At 42.7% G+C, this 19,923-nt stretch overlaps 2 protein-coding genes across 2 annotated transcripts in view; one reads left to right on the top strand and one right to left on the bottom strand.

Annotated features, from left to right (window-relative positions):
* The window catches only part of asic1c (acid-sensing (proton-gated) ion channel 1c), a 35,268-nt gene extending 18,678 nt beyond the window's left edge, over positions 1 to 16,590 (bottom strand). Inside the window, exon 1 of the mRNA XM_061294837.1 lies at positions 15,482 to 16,590. Within this exon, the coding sequence (XP_061150821.1) occupies positions 15,482 to 16,036 (555 nt within the window). The 5' untranslated portion in view covers positions 16,037 to 16,590. The remainder of the gene's footprint in view (positions 1 to 15,481) is intronic.
* Positions 16,591 to 19,192: 2,602 nt separating this feature from the next.
* On the top strand, positions 19,193 to 19,640 carry zgc:92591 (uncharacterized protein LOC436997 homolog). Its single transcript, XM_061295501.1, has 2 exons — positions 19,193 to 19,306; positions 19,404 to 19,640. Exons 1-2 carry the CDS (start codon positions 19,193 to 19,195, stop codon positions 19,638 to 19,640), a joined length of 351 nt encoding a protein of 116 aa, XP_061151485.1.
* The last annotated feature ends 283 nt before the right edge of the window (positions 19,641 to 19,923 follow it).

The following is a 19,923-nucleotide window of genomic DNA, read 5'->3' as shown; positions in this document are numbered from 1 at the left end:
TGAGGCGCAAAATATTGATTTTGACCTGCAAACAGCAACTTCTTTCGAGCCTTGGGATATATTGGTCACATTTTGATTTCCACAACATCAGTACCATTCGGGTTTCATTGTGAGAACAGCGCGAAGCAGCTCCTCCAGACTTTTGCTTTTTCCTGTGAGCAATTAATACATTGTCAAGGATGAGTTACTTTTCAATCACTGAACTGTGGAGCATTCAGTGAGTACTTTAAGTAAAGGTGTGTCTTGAGGAATTAGCATTTGAGTACTTCCTCTGTGGCCTGGAAGGATTTGCAATGGCGAGCCGCACATCTAGATTACAGATTTTAATTTTTCAAAGAACACAGGGGAAAGGTGTTTCTTCTCATCTGCCGCTTGGTATGCTAACTATGTGGAGAAACGTGGGTGCATGGCAAGAAAGACGTGGAAAAGGTAGCGTCAAAAATGCCACTTTCACTCTGACGAAAGGTCACCCTCAAGAGTGAGCGTAAAAAGGTTTCAGCCGCTGCTCTTCAGATTGTAATTACCTGCGACTTCCCCTTGTTTAAGTGCATCGCAACGAGCATAAGGATATTCTCGGTGTGTATTTGCAACAAGGTTGCGGTGTTCTTCAATGTTTACTGGCTTTGCAATTGCATTAACCGTCCACTCAATTCATAAGAAGGTCACGAATAAAGAGTGTTGAATCTCTGGATGTAGATTTGAATGTTTTTTTTTCCGTTGCCCATTTTGGAGATGGCTCAAAGACGAAGAAATAAAAAATGGCGCTGATACTGAAGATCCCTAGTGGGCTGTGCACAGCTCATGATTGTTTTCTGTTAAACGTATGACAACCTTGTGCTTTGCACTGATGGAAGGTTTTAGAACATCTGCTTGATGCTATCACCCAAGGTCAGAGCATATGTAAACTGTGCTTTGCAGGCAATTTGTGGAAGAGTGTTTTTTTTTTTTTCTGACATAAACAATACAGAGCCCAGAGTTGAATTTATTACCTAATAAATCGTGCCCGCCGGGAATCTGCCCCGGTGAATCATGCCGCCTCATGCACTCCAGTTAGTCAACGCAAAGCGAAGAGGACAGAGATCCTTTAAATCATTGTAGAAATTTAAAACCATTTTTAATCAGTAGCGCCTATTTTGCTTGGCTCTTTGTTTCATGACAGAGCACGAGAAGTAACTGTGCGCATTTTAATGTACTTTGAGGGTTCGGAAAAATCATTTTACATTAGCACTTTTGGGCGAACGTGGCACAGGATGCATAAAACGTCATCTCAATGATGTTTAACGTCGATGGCCTTGGTTTGAGTAATGCCCCGTTGTCAATGTCGTATTATTTTTTGCTGCGCTGTTATAAACGAACCAACTGAACGAGGCGTGATATTACGGCCTGATAGGATCTAATAAATTACACAGCGGATGATTTGTAGAAACATAAATTGGGCTCAATTTATCATTTGCAGAAAAGTTGTTATGGCGAGTATAAATAGTGACTATAAATAGAAATATAATTGACATGTGGGAGGAGAGTAGGAACTAAACAAAAGTGACTCTTGATGAATGTGTGAGTCTCTGGAACTCAGCTATGCTATGAATAACGTTGGGATTATTTTCGGTGTAAATCAGTCATATGGATGGAGCTTGACCTTTGATAGCTGTTGGAAGCTGGCTGCTTTTTTTTATTATTTTTTTTCAAACTGACATTGTGTCTGACATTTGGACAATAAATTCAAACATATTATGCGCTTAATAATTCAGAAACAACCAATCACGGCTCAGCTTGTGAACAACACATGACCAAACTCCGAAAACAGGTCAGCCGTGATTGGTTGTTACCTGAGCAACAGTGATGTCATTTTCAATTGTTAGCAAAATGGCTGCCCCCTGAGATGGGTGAAAAATAAAGTTCATTTATCTGCTTAATTCATGTTCCAAAAACACATGAATCAGAATGCTGTGTTCAGTATTGTAATATAATAAATATTGTAAAGCCAATTCTTTTGTTAATGAGAAAAGGGAGGCATCTATTTGAGCGACGTACTTTCAGCCTTAAATTCCAATTCGCACGAAAAGTGAATCCAATCAAATCCACCGACCAGATTGTGTTCGACCTTAGTAACGCAATAAATCGAGCAAGGCCGTCCGTCCTATTATAATTAATAAACAACTCTCAAGATACCCTAAGCGCAACTTAAGCATGTTGCAATACATCACCACTGAGTAATAGCCGTGTGTAAAGCGGCGCGCATTCAATTTAAGTCGGCAAGTAATCATTCCTGCATTTCACCATCGAGTGAGGACAAGATGTACTACATGTGCGTATGAGTGAGTTTGATAGAGGCGACTCGAATCAGTGAAGCTTCAATTACTACTTTTTGGACTGGTTGTTTAACAAGCTCTCCTGTGTGCCCCAAAGCTACAGCTGGAGCGCCAGCGTGCCAGCTAGCGACTGAGTAACCGCAAATTGTCTTCGGCGCTATAGTCTGCAACACTCAAGAGTTTTAAGTGTGACAAGGTGCTCGAAAGAGAAACACTTTTCTCATCGAGTACAGAATATGGAATGTCACGTTGATGGCTTTAAACACTTTATTTCATAACAATTACATTTTGAATAAATGAATGTTTGTTTTGTGTAAAACGATCCGCAAGTGTCGATTTTTTTTTTTGCCACACATTTTTGAACTGCTTATGCAGACGTGACACGGACGGGCGTGCTACCAAAGCTACATCTGACTAATGGCATGATGAATACGGCGCTGTTAAACCCTGATAACAATGTGTACCCGTGCCATCAAAATGCAACTTGCGAGTCACAAATCACTGCGCAGGCTCAAACAAACAAGCTATTTATTATCTATCCCAGTCCAGATCTGCTCCAGTCAGCAGAAACTGCAGCAGCAGCAGGCTGCGGCAAAATAAGCCTCACAAATTGCTCAACATTTTCAGATTGTTTGCGTTTTGAGCAATCACGTCAGATCGGGTAGCTTTCTTTGTGATATGACTCCGGCCTTAAGTTGAAACGCTAAGCCAAACAATAAAGTAGGTTGGAAAGGCCTCGACACAAACTGTGGATTCGCTGCCTCGCCTGGACCCACATCTGCAATGTCCTCCCATTTCCATTGTTTGCCCGAGCAGGTCACGAAGCCGCCATCTTGTGGTCCCCCCGGGCCAAGTCTTTACAGACTGAGCTGCTTGTGCCAATCATTACCTGGAAGCTGGCGGGGGGAGCGGCTGTCGCGGTTGGTCGCTCAACCATTTCGGACACGTGAATTTCAAGTGAATTTGAATTCACTCAGCTGGGAGATGACAAAGTGCGGCAGCCGGTGGCACGCGGCAATTGAAGACGACTCGCCTTACCGCCCCTTACTCTCCGTCCTCAAGCCGCCGTGACTGATAGCATACAGAGCACCAACAAGTCTGTTCACCGTGATAAATGCTCTCAGGCAGGGCTGGCAAAAAAGTGCGGCTGCCAAGTACCCCCACCTCGTGGAGCAAGTCTATCATTTAGCAACCATCATTTTGCTTCACTACGAACACCAACTTGTCTTGATGAGGAACCTGCCGCTTCAGTTTGCTTTGTCCATGTAGCACAAGGCCAATGAGTCAGAACATATTGAACTGCTGCTCATTTTTGAGATCAATTAGTCTTTAGATCTCGGAGTAGTCACATTTATTATGCAGCAACGTTAGCGAGCTACCCCGGCAGGATTAGGTCCATTTCAACTGGAATGATGGCCACGTTCTGATTGATGAGGGGGATGACTTTAGCCTCGGGGCTGCAGCTTTTTAATTTGCCGGGGATCATTAGCGAGGAGAAGGCTCCCGCTTGTCGCTCTAGTGGGGAAGCGAACGGATGCAGCACCATCGCGGCGATCTTCATCCGTGAGAAATTTCTTTGCTGCAATACAATTAGGGCTGTAAACAAGAGGTGGCCATTTTTCCTCAGTTGAACCTTGGAAAATTGAGTATTGTTAAGTCTAATAAAAATGCCTTGCTCAAGGGCCCCTCAACAGTAGCCTGGAAGCAGACTAGCGCCTCTCCAACAACTAGATGGTATTCGCAGCAGTGTTATAACAAGTTGGGATTTCTCATTATAATTAGTTTTATTTCATTTGGATTTTTTTTTTTTATTTAGTAGTTTTTATTTATTTCAAACAGGTTTTAATATTAATTTTTAATATAATTAACACTATCTATCTATCTATCTATCTATCTATCTATCTATCTATCTATCTATCTATCTATCTATCTATCTGTCTGTCTTAGTTTTATAACATATGTGCCGTAATTTTTGTTAATATAAAGTGCACTGTACTGTCCGAAATGTGCCTTGCATACGAGTCTGCTTCTTTTTCTTTGTTCATTTCTGTGTTCACAACAAACTAAATTGGATTTGAAAAGAGATTTATTAAAGGCTGGCCAAAGGCTGCTGGTGTGAACGCACTATCATTTGCTGCTGCTTGAACTGTGTTCCACCAGCATCCACAGATGCAGAACGAGAAATAAAGCAGGCAATTTTTGTTAGGCCCGTCGTAGCCATCCCGACTGTAAAAGGCACAAGGAGAAAAGTGGAGCTTTGGAACAAACAGCAATAGAAATGCAGTGAAGCTAGCTCCATGTATTGCGTCAAATCTGCCTCCTACGCAACCTGCAATGTGTGTGGGCTTGGAGATTGAAGCTGAGGGGTCTCGCTGCCTGTCTCCAGTTCGTGTACACATGCAAACACTAAGCTATGCCCACGAGGCTGAATTGCATATGCCAACTTGCTCTCCTTTCCCACGACTGGCCTCATTATATTGACTTGTGTTTACGTAGTCGATCATTTGATAGCATGGAGACCGAAATGCAAACGTGCTGGTTAACTCATTCACTGCCATTGACGGATATAGACGTCAAAAATAAAATATATAGTTGATAGAAGAGTTTTGAGTCCAGCATTTTATATGGACAACACGTCGAGCTGCAGTGACATTATCTAGTTGAGGTCGACCGGCAATGATAAAGACAATATTGGTTTTATTACAAGCCAACGACTGGCAATGATAAAGAAGATATTGGTTTTATTACAAGCCGACGTAGGAGTAAATCATTTTTGAAATGGTTCAGGTAAGATTGCCTTAAGGTTAGCTGAAAATAAAAAAAAAATCAATTTGCGCTGACATGGCTGGAATGTTTGCATGCCAAGAAGCTGTTAGCTGATTAAGATGAGGTGTAATGAGCAAGGAAGAAGGATTCCGTGTCGTAACATTTTTCTCCATTTTGCCATCAGGTTAAAAGGCTGGGTTATAAACCCGCTGGGCTATTTTTAGAAACATGTCAATGGCAGGCTGTTGATTTAACGCCGGGTATCACGCGGACCCTTGGAGCGTAGCTTCTGGGATTTAAAAGTATTTCTCAAACTTTACATTTCGCCACATTTCTCCAACTCGATTATTGTATTTCAATTTCAAGCTGACGAGTGACTAACACTGCCACAATTCAGACAGAGCACTGACCAAAAAAAAGAATAACCTGAGGTAAAAAAGACACTCGGTAAATCATGTGCTCGACTCAAGGTAGCAAAACAACCCCTCGAAGGTGCAATAGTGGTTGGGAAAATGTGATGGGGAAATTCGGTTTCGTGGGGCGGGGGGTCAGCTGCTTACTCAAGCAGCTCCAGCAGGAACCTCTCACTCCATCGCCAGCTCATCTCGAAAACGGGAGGGAAGCCGTATCAATCAAACGCCGCGCCGCAGAGAACGCCGCCTTAGGGAGGACTCGGCAAACAAGAAATCCAACAAAAGCAACCAAATCAGAACTTGCTGGTAGCGGCGGGTACTTTCAGTGCTTAAAGATAAGCCCGCATTATACAAGAGAAAACCCGAGGTCAGAGGTCATTCTAGGTGCACACCTTGGATTTTGTGTGTTGCATGATTTGTTGGCATGTGTGTGTTGTGGGGGTGGCTGGCAGTCTACAAGTGTTGAGAGCCATTTATTTCAACCTGAAAATTGGACGTTTAGGAGTACCAAAATTTTGAGCAAATCTGCTCATTTAATTAGTTAATTGAATTTTATGCAACTTTATCATTTCTATACTAAAGTGAATGACGGGAAATGAATGCGATCCGCGTTATGTTGATAATGTCGTCCTCAGCTGGCGAGATAATCTCAAGTGAACGCTTCACTGCTTTAATTGCGACCAGACTAAAAGTGAGGGGATGGCATGTAGCCCATATGATGTAGAACCTTTTTTTTTTTTTTTTTTTTTAATGGGGCAATCAGTGGACAGAGAAAATGTTCTGGACCAGAGTCGAGAATCAGAAGCTTAATTAAAATAAAATAATAGTAATTAAAATCTAAAAACTCTCTCTGGAGGTTTCCTCCATTTTAGATGGAGAATTAAGAATTCACGCTCGCAATCACCCCTGGGGGACAATTTGATGGTCGTGCAGCAACGATCAAGAACATTATCTTAGCATAGATGCTTTCAGCATTTAAAATGCACCTCCATTAGCCGGCCACGCTAAACACTCCAATATGATCGATGTGCTTGGTTTTGTTGAATGGGAAACGTGGCAAGCTCGTTGAAGAGACCGCAATCAGACTCCCGAGACTTAGGAAGCAAATTGCAAAGGAGTTAGACATTTTCATTCTGCTCGCAAATCATAACCGTGGCCAGAGCAAATAATGAAGCCGCCGTACAGCTGTCAGTCTGTGGTGATGCATGAGAGGGGAAAATAACGAAAATGCATATCTAGATTATTAGGAGTCCTCGCTTTTCGGCAAGCGGCTAAATCGTCGGATTGTAGCGTCTGATTAATTCCCTTTCACCACCTGAAAGGCGACAACAAAGCTTTGCCCTTTCAGCGGTTTCTTGGAAGCAAGCCACGAGACGCCGCTGTCTGGAAGCGCGTGTGAACAATGGCAAGGTACAAGTGGCTAGAAAATTGGGTGCCACCAGAGACAGGCATTTGCTGACACGCTTCAAAAAGCCCGTAATAGTTACAACAACGGCGTGCCGACGTCTGAGAAAAGGATCCGAAGAAGGTCCTGGTCTGATGTTGGTTGTCATGCCTTCGGATTGCTTCCCATGTTTGTGGCGCGGGAGCACGGCTCGTGCTCGCGTTCGCTTTCACGGTTCATCTATTTTGCTCGTATTAAAATGTCAACGAAAAGACAGACGGCCTAGGCTTTTAGATTCTTTGTGGCCACAAGCCCGAGGCCGGTTGACCTGATGCTACGTAGCATTTATTTGCTCCATTGAAGGAGCGAGTATTGGCATTGGCAATTATTTTGTTGATTTAATGATGGACACAACTGCAGTGTAACTAATTTAGAGCAAATTTATGTTGTTGCTGGGACGGGGGTTTTCTAACATGTGCTTTTTGGGCGATCGTTTTAGAGGAGCTGAATGTTCGATTGTATTTGCCAGTCAATTTATTTTCTACTCCGTATTAGTAGTTTGCTTACAGATCAATTAGAACATTTTAATAATGGCCTTTTATGAAACTAAAATGAATATTGTTAAAATAATTTGTGGTTGTAGCGATAAGCGCAACAGTTTGAATTTAGAGCAATTTGAATAAATAAGAGTGGAAATGAGAAGAAAAGGCTGAATATTTGCACAATTTGGTTATAAGAGATGAGCTGAAATAAAAAGTAGAAATACATTTAAATTAGAAGAGATAGAAAAATACATCTAAGCTTCTATTTTGAAATATTGCAAAATGTAGTAGGGCCTGCTTTGAGTATAATCCATTTGAAATGGTCTGCAAAAATTTGCAAAATATCTTGTATAAAATATGGACCGTAATGCCATTGTTGAATAATTAGCAAGTGAACCAGACACGCTGCACATTGAAAAAATGAGTCGTCCAATCTGAGTAGGCAAAATTGTTTTTGATGGGCTGATTAGGGGACATTGACGACGACGCGCAAACTATCATAACGACTCGCTTCATTGTTTCGGCATTTATTCTCTGTACGTCCGCCATGTGAGGTGCCACAAAAATTCCCGCTCGCCAGCGTAATCAGGGCAAATTGCTTCCTTTTTAGCTTTCACGTTATCTTAATTCTTCTGCTAATCCCACCAGCAGAGGCCCAGGTAATTACTCGTGTTCAACAGCGCTACGCCGCGATACCGGGAGCTTTGCTAAATACACGTCCAGCAGGCTGATTGACGCGTGGCCTGCCTGCTTTATGTTTCCATAAAAAAAAAAAACGCATTGAAATTTGCTGAATTTAAAACAGAATTATTGTAGAAGTAAAGCTGTGGAGAAAATGCAGAGTGAACTTCATTATTTGGAGTGTTAAGCATGGCGAAGGTTGGTTGCAAAATCAATCAATGCAGCTATACTGCAGAAAATGATCCAGTCTTTTTTTTTATATATATATACCTCCTCACGCAAGATTTTTTAACGCAAACTTGATTTCACAATTCTGAAAATGTTTCAGTTTTTGGGTAAATAGGGCAATTTTGTTTGCAGTCCAAATCGGGAGCAAAATAAATTCATCATTAACACACACAAAAAAAAAAAAACTTTCTCAAGGTGTAGTAAAGTCTTGGTTAGCATCCAAATGTAAATTTGATGTGATTATTTTTTTTTTTTTCAATTGAGCGGTTAAATGAAGACCTTGATGAAGCAGGCCAAAGCACTTGGATCAAGATGCGTCCTGGCTTCCCTGAGCGGAGAGTGGCGCTTCCAAGGTCAGCCAGTCCAAGTGGCTCGCGGCCATCAGAAAATAGCCGTTTGTTTGGCTTGGCCAATGAATTTGTCTATCCACAGCACACAGACCGGTCTGTGTGACTCATCATTCCATCTTGTGAAGCTCTTGGCAGAATTCGACAAAGGAGTAAACATGTGCGTTCCTCCAGCTGCCACTTCATATTGAAAAAAAAAACATGCCGTTTCATTTCAACAGATGTCGATTATCAACCTTTATTTCGGAGAGGACGATTTGGCCAATGACACCATGTGCAATAGAATAGAAGGAAATGTGTCATAGTTTAGCGGTGAACTACGTACTGACTCCTTTGCGGCAAGCATTTCATAAGCAGATGAGAAGTCACCCAGCTATGTTAGCAAGTACTAAAACAAAGCCACCCGCGGTCAGAATAAACGATCAAGTACGGCAACGAGATGAGCTAACATTAGCGAGAGTGTTTTGTTTTTGTACGCACAAGCTATTTGTATTGTAACAATAGTTCCGTAAAAGTTACGTGAAATGAAAATTAAGCTGCGTAAGACAAAATGGAGCAAACAAACACCAACAGCAAATAATGCCGTCGTATCCACGGCTATAGCGGAAGACAAGCTAATGCTAGCATGTGTGTTTGGGGCTTTGAATGTTAGAGTAGTTTGAGTAGTTTGAAGGCAGACGTGTTACATCCAGTGATACGACAGCGAGTCAAAATGACGCTTTGGGTGCAATTTGCTCCGATTTCTTTTGATGGCAGCCACGGTGAGATAAATGAGGCTCCTTATGAATCATCAGCAACAGTTGGCAGGGCAACCATCTTGAGGTCTTGTCCTCGCTAAGTATGCAGCCGGTGTGCGGCGCAGGCAGAAGGGCAGATTGCAAACGCTAATAAACAGAATGCGCTCGCGCTTCTTAACATGCTGCAGACGCAAGTGACGCGCTTTGGGAAATGCCCCTTTGATTTAAGCAAATGCTACGGCGGTCGAAATGTCACGTCCGATTTGTATTCGCCAGTCGTACGAGCCCTGTGAAAAAATAAGACGGCAGGGAATTAGCTCTCATTGACGCCATGTTTGCGGAATCGATGAAATCAACAAAAAGGGCTTTGAATGTCAGAGCTTGCTTACATTTATGGGACACAAAACTGGACTTTTGGGTCTGCTATAGAGCAAGGCCACAAAATAAAGGTCATCAGGTACATGTACTAAAATGTATTTATTTGGCTTTGGGTGGTTTGACTGCAACGCAATTAGAGCTAGAACTGTTCCAGTCATCCCTCCCGTACAATCCCAGATTTGACGCTTTATCACAACTCCAAAAGGATTTATCGTGTGACGTCTTCCACGTCGCTCATTCAACAAATCACACAGATAAAAGTGTGAGGGGAGTTAAGAAAAACAAATAGAAGATATGAAAGTAGAGAGGAGTATCTACAAAGCATTTTTTTCCATTTGGGCTGGATAGACTCGAGGAATAACTTAACACTTTCCAAATGGGGACTATTACCAGAACAATAATGACCTCATTAGAATAATAAAACCGCCAAGGCCGATTTTATATTCAACTGTACATCTTTAAAAACCTCACAGTCGGAGCGGCTCTGCTTGCCGTTTAAATTGGAGCTAAGTCAAGTAATGCACTCTGCAGATAACGTCCTGTCCTTTGTCGCTTTTCAGAAGATGAACAGAGAGAGTGCGCGCATTTATGGTCTTAAAACAGCACTGCCTTAGTCATAAGAACTTGATTTAAATAGTACGACGGAAAAAAGTGACAAGACTCTCAGTTGCACACGACAACACGCCGAATATTTACCACTACTAATAAACCTAAAGGATCGGTCGCTTGGAGCCCCTCCTTTAAATTCATGCGGGTGGACAATACGAGTCAGCTTCAAGAATGCAAATGAAGACATCATTAGGTGCTGAGGAATGAGCGCTAAGCTTTTGGTGGGAACCTTGAAAGAGCAGCTCAAGCCATAATAAAGCCAGCGCAAGGCTAATGTGCAGGCGCAGATTTGAAATGACTTTGTGGGTCTGACTCAGGAAGTCATGCTTTTGAAACCGGCGTCTTTGGCAAAGTCCTTTTGCATTCATGTTTGGTTGCAATCAAAGGAGGTTAAGTGTCGCCAACAACAGGAAAGGAGACGTTCCGCCTCTTCAGAGCGGCCGGGGATAAAGGCTCAGTGTCTTCAAAAAGAAACGCTCCCCTGTGGCGGTTTCACACGGAGACTCTGCTAATAAACGTTATCGGGACATTTGAGGGATGGAGAAGAGATGGAGATGACGCAAACTTCAAAACTGCGTTGCCCAGCGCAGGTTACATAAATTGAAGTTAGACAAAATGCAAACTGGATGACTCACCGCACCGACAACACTGCAGGTAATTTCAGTGCAATTAAAGAGAAACGTTGCTGCTGTGCAATTACATCTCCCAAATACCGACCACAGCCAACTTCACCGTTTCTGTCATACAAAAAAAATATATATATATATATTGGAATTGACTGCCACCCAACCAAGCACAGGCCTACAATCAGATGAAGATGTCGCATTTGTGAATGTGTGCTAAAGTCCCCCAGTGGAACCATTAGTTGATATCCTCCAGTAGCAGAGCAATAACAAGGCCCGGGTGTGTGCATTGGGAAAAACCAATGAAGTGCAAAACATGCTGACATGAAACGCTTTGGAAAATTCACACAAAAATTAGAAAAAAATAAAAATAATGTGTGTGCTGTTAATATTATTGATACGGCATTTTACAATCTATGAAGATTATTTCGGAAAATTGTAATCTTGCCAAAATACATCCTTTATAGTCAAGAAATGATCAAAATGAGCAAATGGGATCCTTCTGACATGAAAAAAAAATCATGTGCCATGTGCCAAGTGCCATGGCAACAGACTTAGTAACCAGAGTTTTTTTTTTTTTCCGCTCATAATGATGAAATTCAACATATTTTCAATCTCTCGGCCCTTCAAATAAGACTCTGACGCAACGGGTTGTTTAAGCGCTGTGAAATAAGACCCAACCTGGACGAGATAACCCAATTAACTGGTCCAACGAGTATCGAAAAGAGAGAACAATATATTACTTTGCTTCGTCCTTTGAGGTCTGGAGAGCGGTAAAGGAATTCGAAAACTGCGGAGGGCTTTCCATTTAATCCATTTCAAAAAGACAAAAGGAAATATTTGTGAACGAACGCTGCTTTAAGCATGGATGTAATTGATAATTATATATTTTTTTTTTTAAAAGGTCAATGTTGTTGATAAAGAGGTGCGACGCAACAGACGGGATTTAGAGAGAGATATGAATGAAAGGAAAACAAATTATAGACTATTGATATGGATGCTAGTCTGATGCTGCAGTCAAATTTCAAAATGTCAGCAATGATTCAGGCTTAGGGCTAAACTATACGGGAATGAATAAATATGCTGAATACAGTCTACTAAATGTATTTACCAAGAGACATTTTCATTTGTGCCTCCTTGGCTTTCGCTTGCTGCACTTTAATGGAGAAGGCAGTCAAGCAAATGAAGTCAAATCAATCAATCAATACTTTTTTAAGCGCAAAGAGCAATTGATTCTGTTATGTTCAAATCATTATCTGCATTGACCATTCACAGAGAATTGTTTTATCCAAGGATTTCTGCATTCTACATTAAAGCAACAAAGTTTTTTTGTTTTTTTAATGATTCTAAATGAACTTTACCCTAATTAAACCTCATTGTTAGAGCCAATCATAGAATGCAAAACTCTACTGTAAATAATACTGTATGATTAGCCCCCCCCCCCAAAAAAAATGGGTACAATTAATTGATCTGTTAAAGTTTCCATCACCATATCAGAAAACCATTCAATCGTAAAGGGCTGATTTTTTAGTTTTAGAGACCGTGAATTCAGAGTTGGCTGTTTCGCCATTACAACGTGGACACCCGCTGGACAAAAGTAATTACGGCAGAGATAATTGCTTAAATAATTACTTTCAATACGCCCATCTGACTAGGCATCAAAACAACAATAATTATTATAATTATTAAAAGCAACGACAGATCGATGCTGTCATCACAAATTGCCTCGTATAATAAACCACATGAACTGGTTATTTGAACTTATCGCATGGACCAAACTGTGTACGTGCATGCTGAATGTTAAAATATCGTTAAACTCTTAAGAGATGAGGCTGACACATATTTTGTAAAGTTTCCAAACAACAAAGAAGAGAAGTAGTCCCAAAGTCGCCGTAACTAGCTAAACTGTTTACTTTCCCAAGTCATTATTACAACATGCTTTAGATAACAGCCATAGCTGACCATTATTTTTATTTCCTGCGGGCCTCTGTTCCTCATCGTTTATGACAAAGCTCAGCGAGAGGAAAATAAAGACACGCTGGGTGGAAGGAACCAGATGCCACATTTGATTCAGGCTGCCTCATTTGAACCAAAGCTGAGTTTGGGCCAACTGGCTCCTGCTGACATGTCGACGATACGATGGGGAAAAAAAAAAAAACTTGGGTGTGATGCTCAAGCGCGAGTTGTCACACAAATTCGTGCAAAGAGGAATTGAGTGAAATGTGGTGCAGAGAGACTTCACGTGGTCTCGTGACAGCTCAAGTGCGGAAGGAAATGCTGTGCTGTTTGTCTTCCATCCTCAGACAACGGCTACACGCGGATTAGCACGTTTTGATGAAGCTACCGTATTTTCCGCACTATAATGCGCACCTAGAAACCTCCAATTTTCTCAAAAGTGCGCCTTATAATCAGGTGCGCCTTATATATGGACCAATATTGAGCCACTACATCTCAAAAGTGCGCCTTATAATCAGGTGCGCCTTATATATGGACCAATATTGAGCCACTACAGCAGGCGTGTCCAAAGTCCGGCCCGCGGGCCAAATATATATATCTTATATATGGACAAAGTTTTAAAATGGGCCATTCATTGAAGGTGCGCCTTATAATCCAGTGCGCCTTATATGAAGACGTTTTAAAATTGGCCATTCGTTGAAGGTGCGCCTTATTATCCGGTGCGCCCTATAGTGCGGAAAATACGGTAATTTCCACTCCGCTATACCCAAATAAGCACGGCAACGAACGGCACACTCCATCACTCAAGTTCAACCTTGGGTGAGGTCAACCTCATCCAAAGTGCCGTCATACTTCATCTACGAGCGCGGCAAATGGGCTTCATTTATCAACCTTGGGGCTTTTCAAAGCATATTTACAATGTCACCTCAATCACCTGTTCATATAATTGTCGTTTGGCTGAAGGGAAAGTAAACAGCTCAGTCACGTCCTGAAGCATTGACAGCTTCCATGACTTGTTCAAGGATAGCCAAACTGTGTGGAAGAAGTAGCGATTGAATCCGCAACCTTCCGGGAGTTGGAGACGTGCGGTCGGAATAATGGGGCCTTTCAATTTGTGTCGCGAGAGTGGTCATACTTCGACCGGACCCCGATGGGCACGTGGTTGCTGTCACGGCAGCCACGCTGTGTGCTGACGGCACATCCATCAAAGCCAAAGCACCGTCTTTAGAAATGCCTTACAAATCCGAAACCTCAATAGCTGGAGGATGAAGACTGGAAAATAAAAATAATCTTTTTTAAAAAATTGTTCTTTGTTTTTACTGTGCGCATTCAAAACGTAATCTCGCCTTGGAGGCAAATGAAATGCTGCCGTTTGTGTGGGAGATCAAAAATGTTGCCCTGTAAAAGAATATTTACAAAAAGTCAAAATAATACTTCCTGGCATTAGTAGCGTATTAGCTCAACATTTCCAAGGCTTGCCATCCAAACTGCATCATCAGCCAGACTTAATGGAAGTCTTCCTTCATTTATTCAAGGTCAAAGCTCATCGCTCCCACCAGTCGTTTGCATTGTAAATCATTTGCTTCTTTGCTCTGCACTCCTACAACTGCATAGAAATTGGATAGACGGACATTTCGGATAAGTCTTTGATATATCGAAACAAACCGAAGTTACTATAGACAAGGCACGGTTGTCCGTCCGTCCTGTACAATTAGATAGCATACAAATATAATGATAGAATTCACTCTTTGTCACTTCCCGGATTTGAATTCCAGCTCTACAACTGACTTATTGCAAGATGTCACAATGATGGATGAACACCATGAGCGCGACTTCAATTCAAAAGCACGCTTCAGCGGGGCTTTAAACTAAAATCCCTGACACAACTTTTTTTTCCCCCCAAAACAAAAAGATAGACTTTCAGTTCTGTTAACAATTTGCTTTAGGAGACTAAAATGCATCATTGTGAACAGATAAGCAACCAGATCTAGAACTTCATTCAAATGTTTTGTATGTCTTTTAATGAAACGTTTTGCATCACTTGAGAGAATCACAAAAACTGCTCAGAGTTCAAAGTCAGCTGGGATTGACTGCAGCCACACTAATGTGGGTCAGTGATACACAAAACAGACAGATGGGTTTTGACATAAACGATATATACGATGACATTTCCATTGGGTTAATAAGACATAAGGCGTTTTTAAGAGCGGCTCTGATTCGAATCAACAAAACGCGGTAACGACAAGAGCGGATGGACCGACCTCATCAATAAGCCATTATTACTCGAGTGTTTTGTTCATTACAGTAAAGTCAAATTTGCCTACATGTGCATTTGAGAGCAGATTTAATTGATTCCAGGGTAAAGTTTGCATTTCCAATGTGCACTGCCCAAAGCAGAAAAGTGAGAACTTAACTCATTCACTGCCATTGACGGATATAGACGTCAAATATCCATTTGAACTGGGCTGGCAGCGAACGAGTTAAGACGGACAAAGTGTGACTCACCGTGCTAAAGTTAGCCGAGTAGCAATCCTCCCCGCGAAAGGTGCACTGCAACAGCATATCGCCGATATCGTGACCCGTGCGGTTATAGAAATCGGTCATGTTGAAGAGTTTGGGCTTAAAGTTCTGGAAGTTGCCTTTCTCCTTCAGGGCGGCCAGAACCTCAGGCTCGGCCAAATGCGGGTTGGCGATTTGGTAGTTATTATTGAGGAGGGCCAGAAGCTCCCCCACGTGATAGAGGTCATTCCGGGTGATTTTGGAAAAGCGGAACTCGTTGAGGTTACAGAAGGTAATGGCGGGAAAGGTGAGGTTGGTGGCCGCCACCTCGTCCAGTTTGGTGACGTGAGGGTACTCCAGGTAGTAGGACACCCGATCCATGCACACCAGCAGCAGCAAGCTCAGCGAACCCAGGAAGGAAAGCGTCCAGAGGAAGCGGCGGAACGTCATGTGGCCGTAGGAGAAAATGTGACTCATGCCGTGCAGCGTGGAGATGTTGGCAAAAGCTTGCAGGTTGGACGGCCTGGCGCTTTCCATGCTTTCCTCCGAGCCGCCTTTCATGGCTGTGGAGTGACGCTCAAGCAACTTCGGCGAAAGGACTTTGCTTAGCAACAGCGGTTGCTAAGTCACACCGAGCCCTCGATGGTAAAACCGACGCTCTCGACAAACGGCCACATGAGTCGCTCCGTCACTTGCGGCAACTGTTTCGTTGCAAGGCCATTCGCTGGTTGCCAGTTGTTGCTTACTGATTGTATTCTATGCAAAACTGCTGTCTTCTGTCACGGGAAGCCGACGCGAGAACCCCAACGCGACGCCTCCTGCTCCCTTGAACGGGAACGCAAGAAAGCCAGGGAAGGGGCAAATTAGATGTAAAGAAAGCGGCAAGAGATGGGGTGGGGTGCTGCAATGAAAAGGGGGCTCGCTGTTGGGGAGAGGCGCTAAGCCTCAGCAGTCAATGGGACCCTTCCTCCTCCGAGCGGGAATGCCTCTACATTGCTGTGATGATGGAATGCAATGATTTTGTGAATGGAGCTAATAAGGAGAGAAAGGGCTCACGAGTCCCTCGCCGACACCTTCCAGTCAGTCGTCAGTCTTCTTCCGTCCAGAAATTAAATTGAAGGTAGGAGAGGAAAGGGGGGGGGGGGGGGGGGGGGGGGTCACAGACCTCCGGACAACCCGCCACTGTGCTTGACAAGCGCTGTTCGCAGCTTCCACGCTGGATCTACTTCCTCACTTGCGCAAATCCTTTAGTTAACGGCGAAACCGCCGCGCGACGGTTTACAAGCATTGTCGCGAAAGCCGCTCTGGAGAGCTCCAGCTTTACTCCTGCGAACGTACAGATTTATATTTGCTTCCTCACCACCAACAGCACCCCCCCGCCCCCCTTTTTATCGCTCTCTCTCTCCTCCGCCTCCTCTTTAGTAGTCAGGATCCATCCTACTGCTGAATGGCTGCTTTGCTTGCGTGTCTGCGCTCGCATTCGCAAGGCGAGTCGTTCAATCTGGACACCGCCTTGGTTCTGTGTGATGCTCCGTGCAAACATGCTACAGCTTACTTTGCATGCTGCAATGGACCTCAACCTATTGGAACCAGAAGAAGTCTTTTCTTGGAGTTGTTACTTCTTATATCTCTGGCGACCTTTTTGGGTGTATCAAAAAAAAAAAAAATGGATGGATGTTTAAACCACCGGTCATTTACAGTGACTCTTTCAAACTTGAACTGAAACGAGCAATGGGTTCAAAGTTCACCGGGATGCTGCGTGACATCTTTTCATTTCTCCCAGCAGCAAAAGATTGAATTCAGTGCATGTGGAATCACCATAACAATAGGTGAAGTGTCAAGGATATGACCACAGCCCTCAGGGATTCAAATCAATATTCCGCTCTGGTAACCAAGCACACAGACCATAGCAACGGTTAACAACGACAGGCTACGCATGATGTCGCCATGCAATTGCCGTTTATCTAAAAAACGGCATCTGAAGATTCAAAAGGAAAGAGGAAATTGTCCGGCTCACACAGATGAAAATGAAACGTCGTACATTTAATGGCACCGTTTTAAATCCACTTATGCAGCCGGTAAAATGACAATTTCACGGCACATTTTTTTTAAATCAGACAACAAACAAGACGGAATGAACTATATCCTCCAAGCTAATCAATTTTGATATGGTATCCCACGGAAGGATTAGGAAACACTCATTCCCATTCTACACAAGGCAATGTGCCTGTTGTTGCAGATTGCAGCATCAACGTGGTGGACTTTTCAGCAGTAATTGCTTTTCAAGGGGAGGGAGAAATGCACAGTTTAATGCAGTGAATAACAAGTAGCGGGCCTAACATTTAACGCATCGCCGCTTTTTTTGCGGGGGCTTTTGACAATCAACAAAATAAATAAAGACCATACAATTGTGTTGAGACAGGGTCAATACGTGCAAACACTGCCAAATGCTTCAAAAGTGAAAAAGAAAAAGGAAAAAAAGAACGTTTCGTGTGTGAGACCACAGAAAACAATGATTTCCAAATGCAAACTAACTATCAAGCCTTTGCTAATGTAACTAGCGTGTAGCTGAGCGCATTACGGCTAATGAATTCTGTGAAAACGACAGAATTTCTCCTGCTGTTTATTTGGTTTTAATTACAGTCATTAACTTCTCTTTACCCTTGTTCGGCAATTAAGAATAAAAAAAAAATATTTGGGCCAATAACTTTCAGAATCCACCAAAACATGTCATTCACGTATACACTTCATAGCGGCCTCGCGAAGTCGTCTTTCGCTCGCTGACCTCACACACCTATTCAACATGGAGGTATTATTTGTTATGCCACGGCAGGCATTGTAGATTAACTGTATTTATGGCAGAGCTTCAGAAGAGTCGTAGGCAGTATGTGTGAGATACCGGGAAATAAATACAGTCCTCCTCCCACTACATGGCAATCACGGCGAGATTCAAATGAAAAAACATGTTCTTGTTAGGTATAAATGAGATGATTCCAAAACAAAGACCCTGTTAGCGCCGCTCATCACATCAAGTAAAAGGAGCAATATCAATTCTTGATACAAAGCCATTCCAACCAACTTCCCAATGAAATAATTTTATTGCAACACTCACCTCTATTCATGAAGACTGGGTTGGAAGGGCACGCAAGTCATTTCCTCTGCAGAGTCGTTGGCTAAGGCCCCTTCTTATATCTCATATTGAACACATTGTGTTCTATATATACTGGTCCATTTCCCATCTGCAGAAAAACATTTTAAGTCAAAGAAACAGTCATTTTTCTTCATTGTGTCTCTCACATTTGTAAAATAATAATAATAAAAAAAGCAGGTAATGACTTAAAAGAAGGGTGGAAATAAAATGTAATTCAGTTAACCACCTCAAGAGGGCAGACAAATACACAAATGTCACTGACCGTAGCCAAGAAACGGTATGAGCCCGCCACCTAGTGGTCAGAATTACTTAGCACTGCTTGCTATTCAAATCGACTAAAGCAAGTTAAAAATTCCAGACACAGAATTGAACTTTATTCCATTTTGTTTCTCTGCTGGGCGGTATTTGTGACGTCACGCAAATATGGAACATAAGTGATCCAGTCCAGGTGAGCTTGATGAGCGACTAATTGCTGCACCGCACGCCCTATAAATTCAAGTGTGACATCGAACACTACGGGAGAATCATTATAATAATAAAACGTGTTAACAACCACAACAACTAAAATGTCTGATGATCTTTCAAAGAGGAGAGGCAAGAGTTCCGGTGAGAAAAGGGCCAAGAAAAAGGTCAAACGTAAAGAGACGTACGCCATGTACATCTACAAAGTTTTGAAACAGGTGAGTAACAACTCTTCTGCTTTTTGACCAAATTGGCCGTTAATGTCACTTTTCGTTTGACTCACGGACGAAAGAAATACTAACTTTATTTTTCTAGGTTCATCCCGACACGGGAATTTCCAGCCGAGCCATGAGCATCATGAATTCGTTCGTCAACGACCTGTTCGAGAGAATCGCCACCGAGGCGTCGCGTTTGGCTCAGTACAACAAACGCGCCACCATCACCAGCCGCGAAGTGCAGACCGCCGTCCGGCTGCTGCTGCCCGGCGAGCTGGCCAAGCACGCCGTGTCCGAGGGCACCAAGGCGGTCACAAAGTACACCAGTTCCAAATGAGCCATGTTGGCACCTGAATAAATTGAATATTTCCTCCCTTCTCATGGCGTTATCTTTGGCTTGGTAACACAGCTCCACATTAGCCACTAGATGGCGGTGTTTAGCTGTTTTTGTTTGAGGGCCGTATTGTATTTCTCTGCATTTTTCAAATGAGTCAAAACGCTCAACACTAGATATCAACACATTCACATATAGTTTCAAATTACCTTACCAGAAACTATTAAATCCAGCTTAATTCGTTTTCAAAGTCAAAGTCAAAGTCAAAGTCAGCTTTATTGTCAAT

Source organism: Syngnathus typhle, linkage group LG13, assembly GCF_033458585.1.
Source record: "Syngnathus typhle isolate RoL2023-S1 ecotype Sweden linkage group LG13, RoL_Styp_1.0, whole genome shotgun sequence".
Classification (NCBI taxonomy): Eukaryota; Metazoa; Chordata; class Actinopteri; order Syngnathiformes; family Syngnathidae; genus Syngnathus; species Syngnathus typhle.
The sequence above is the reverse complement of the archived record's forward strand: the minus strand, read 5'-3'. Positions and strand labels throughout refer to the sequence as shown.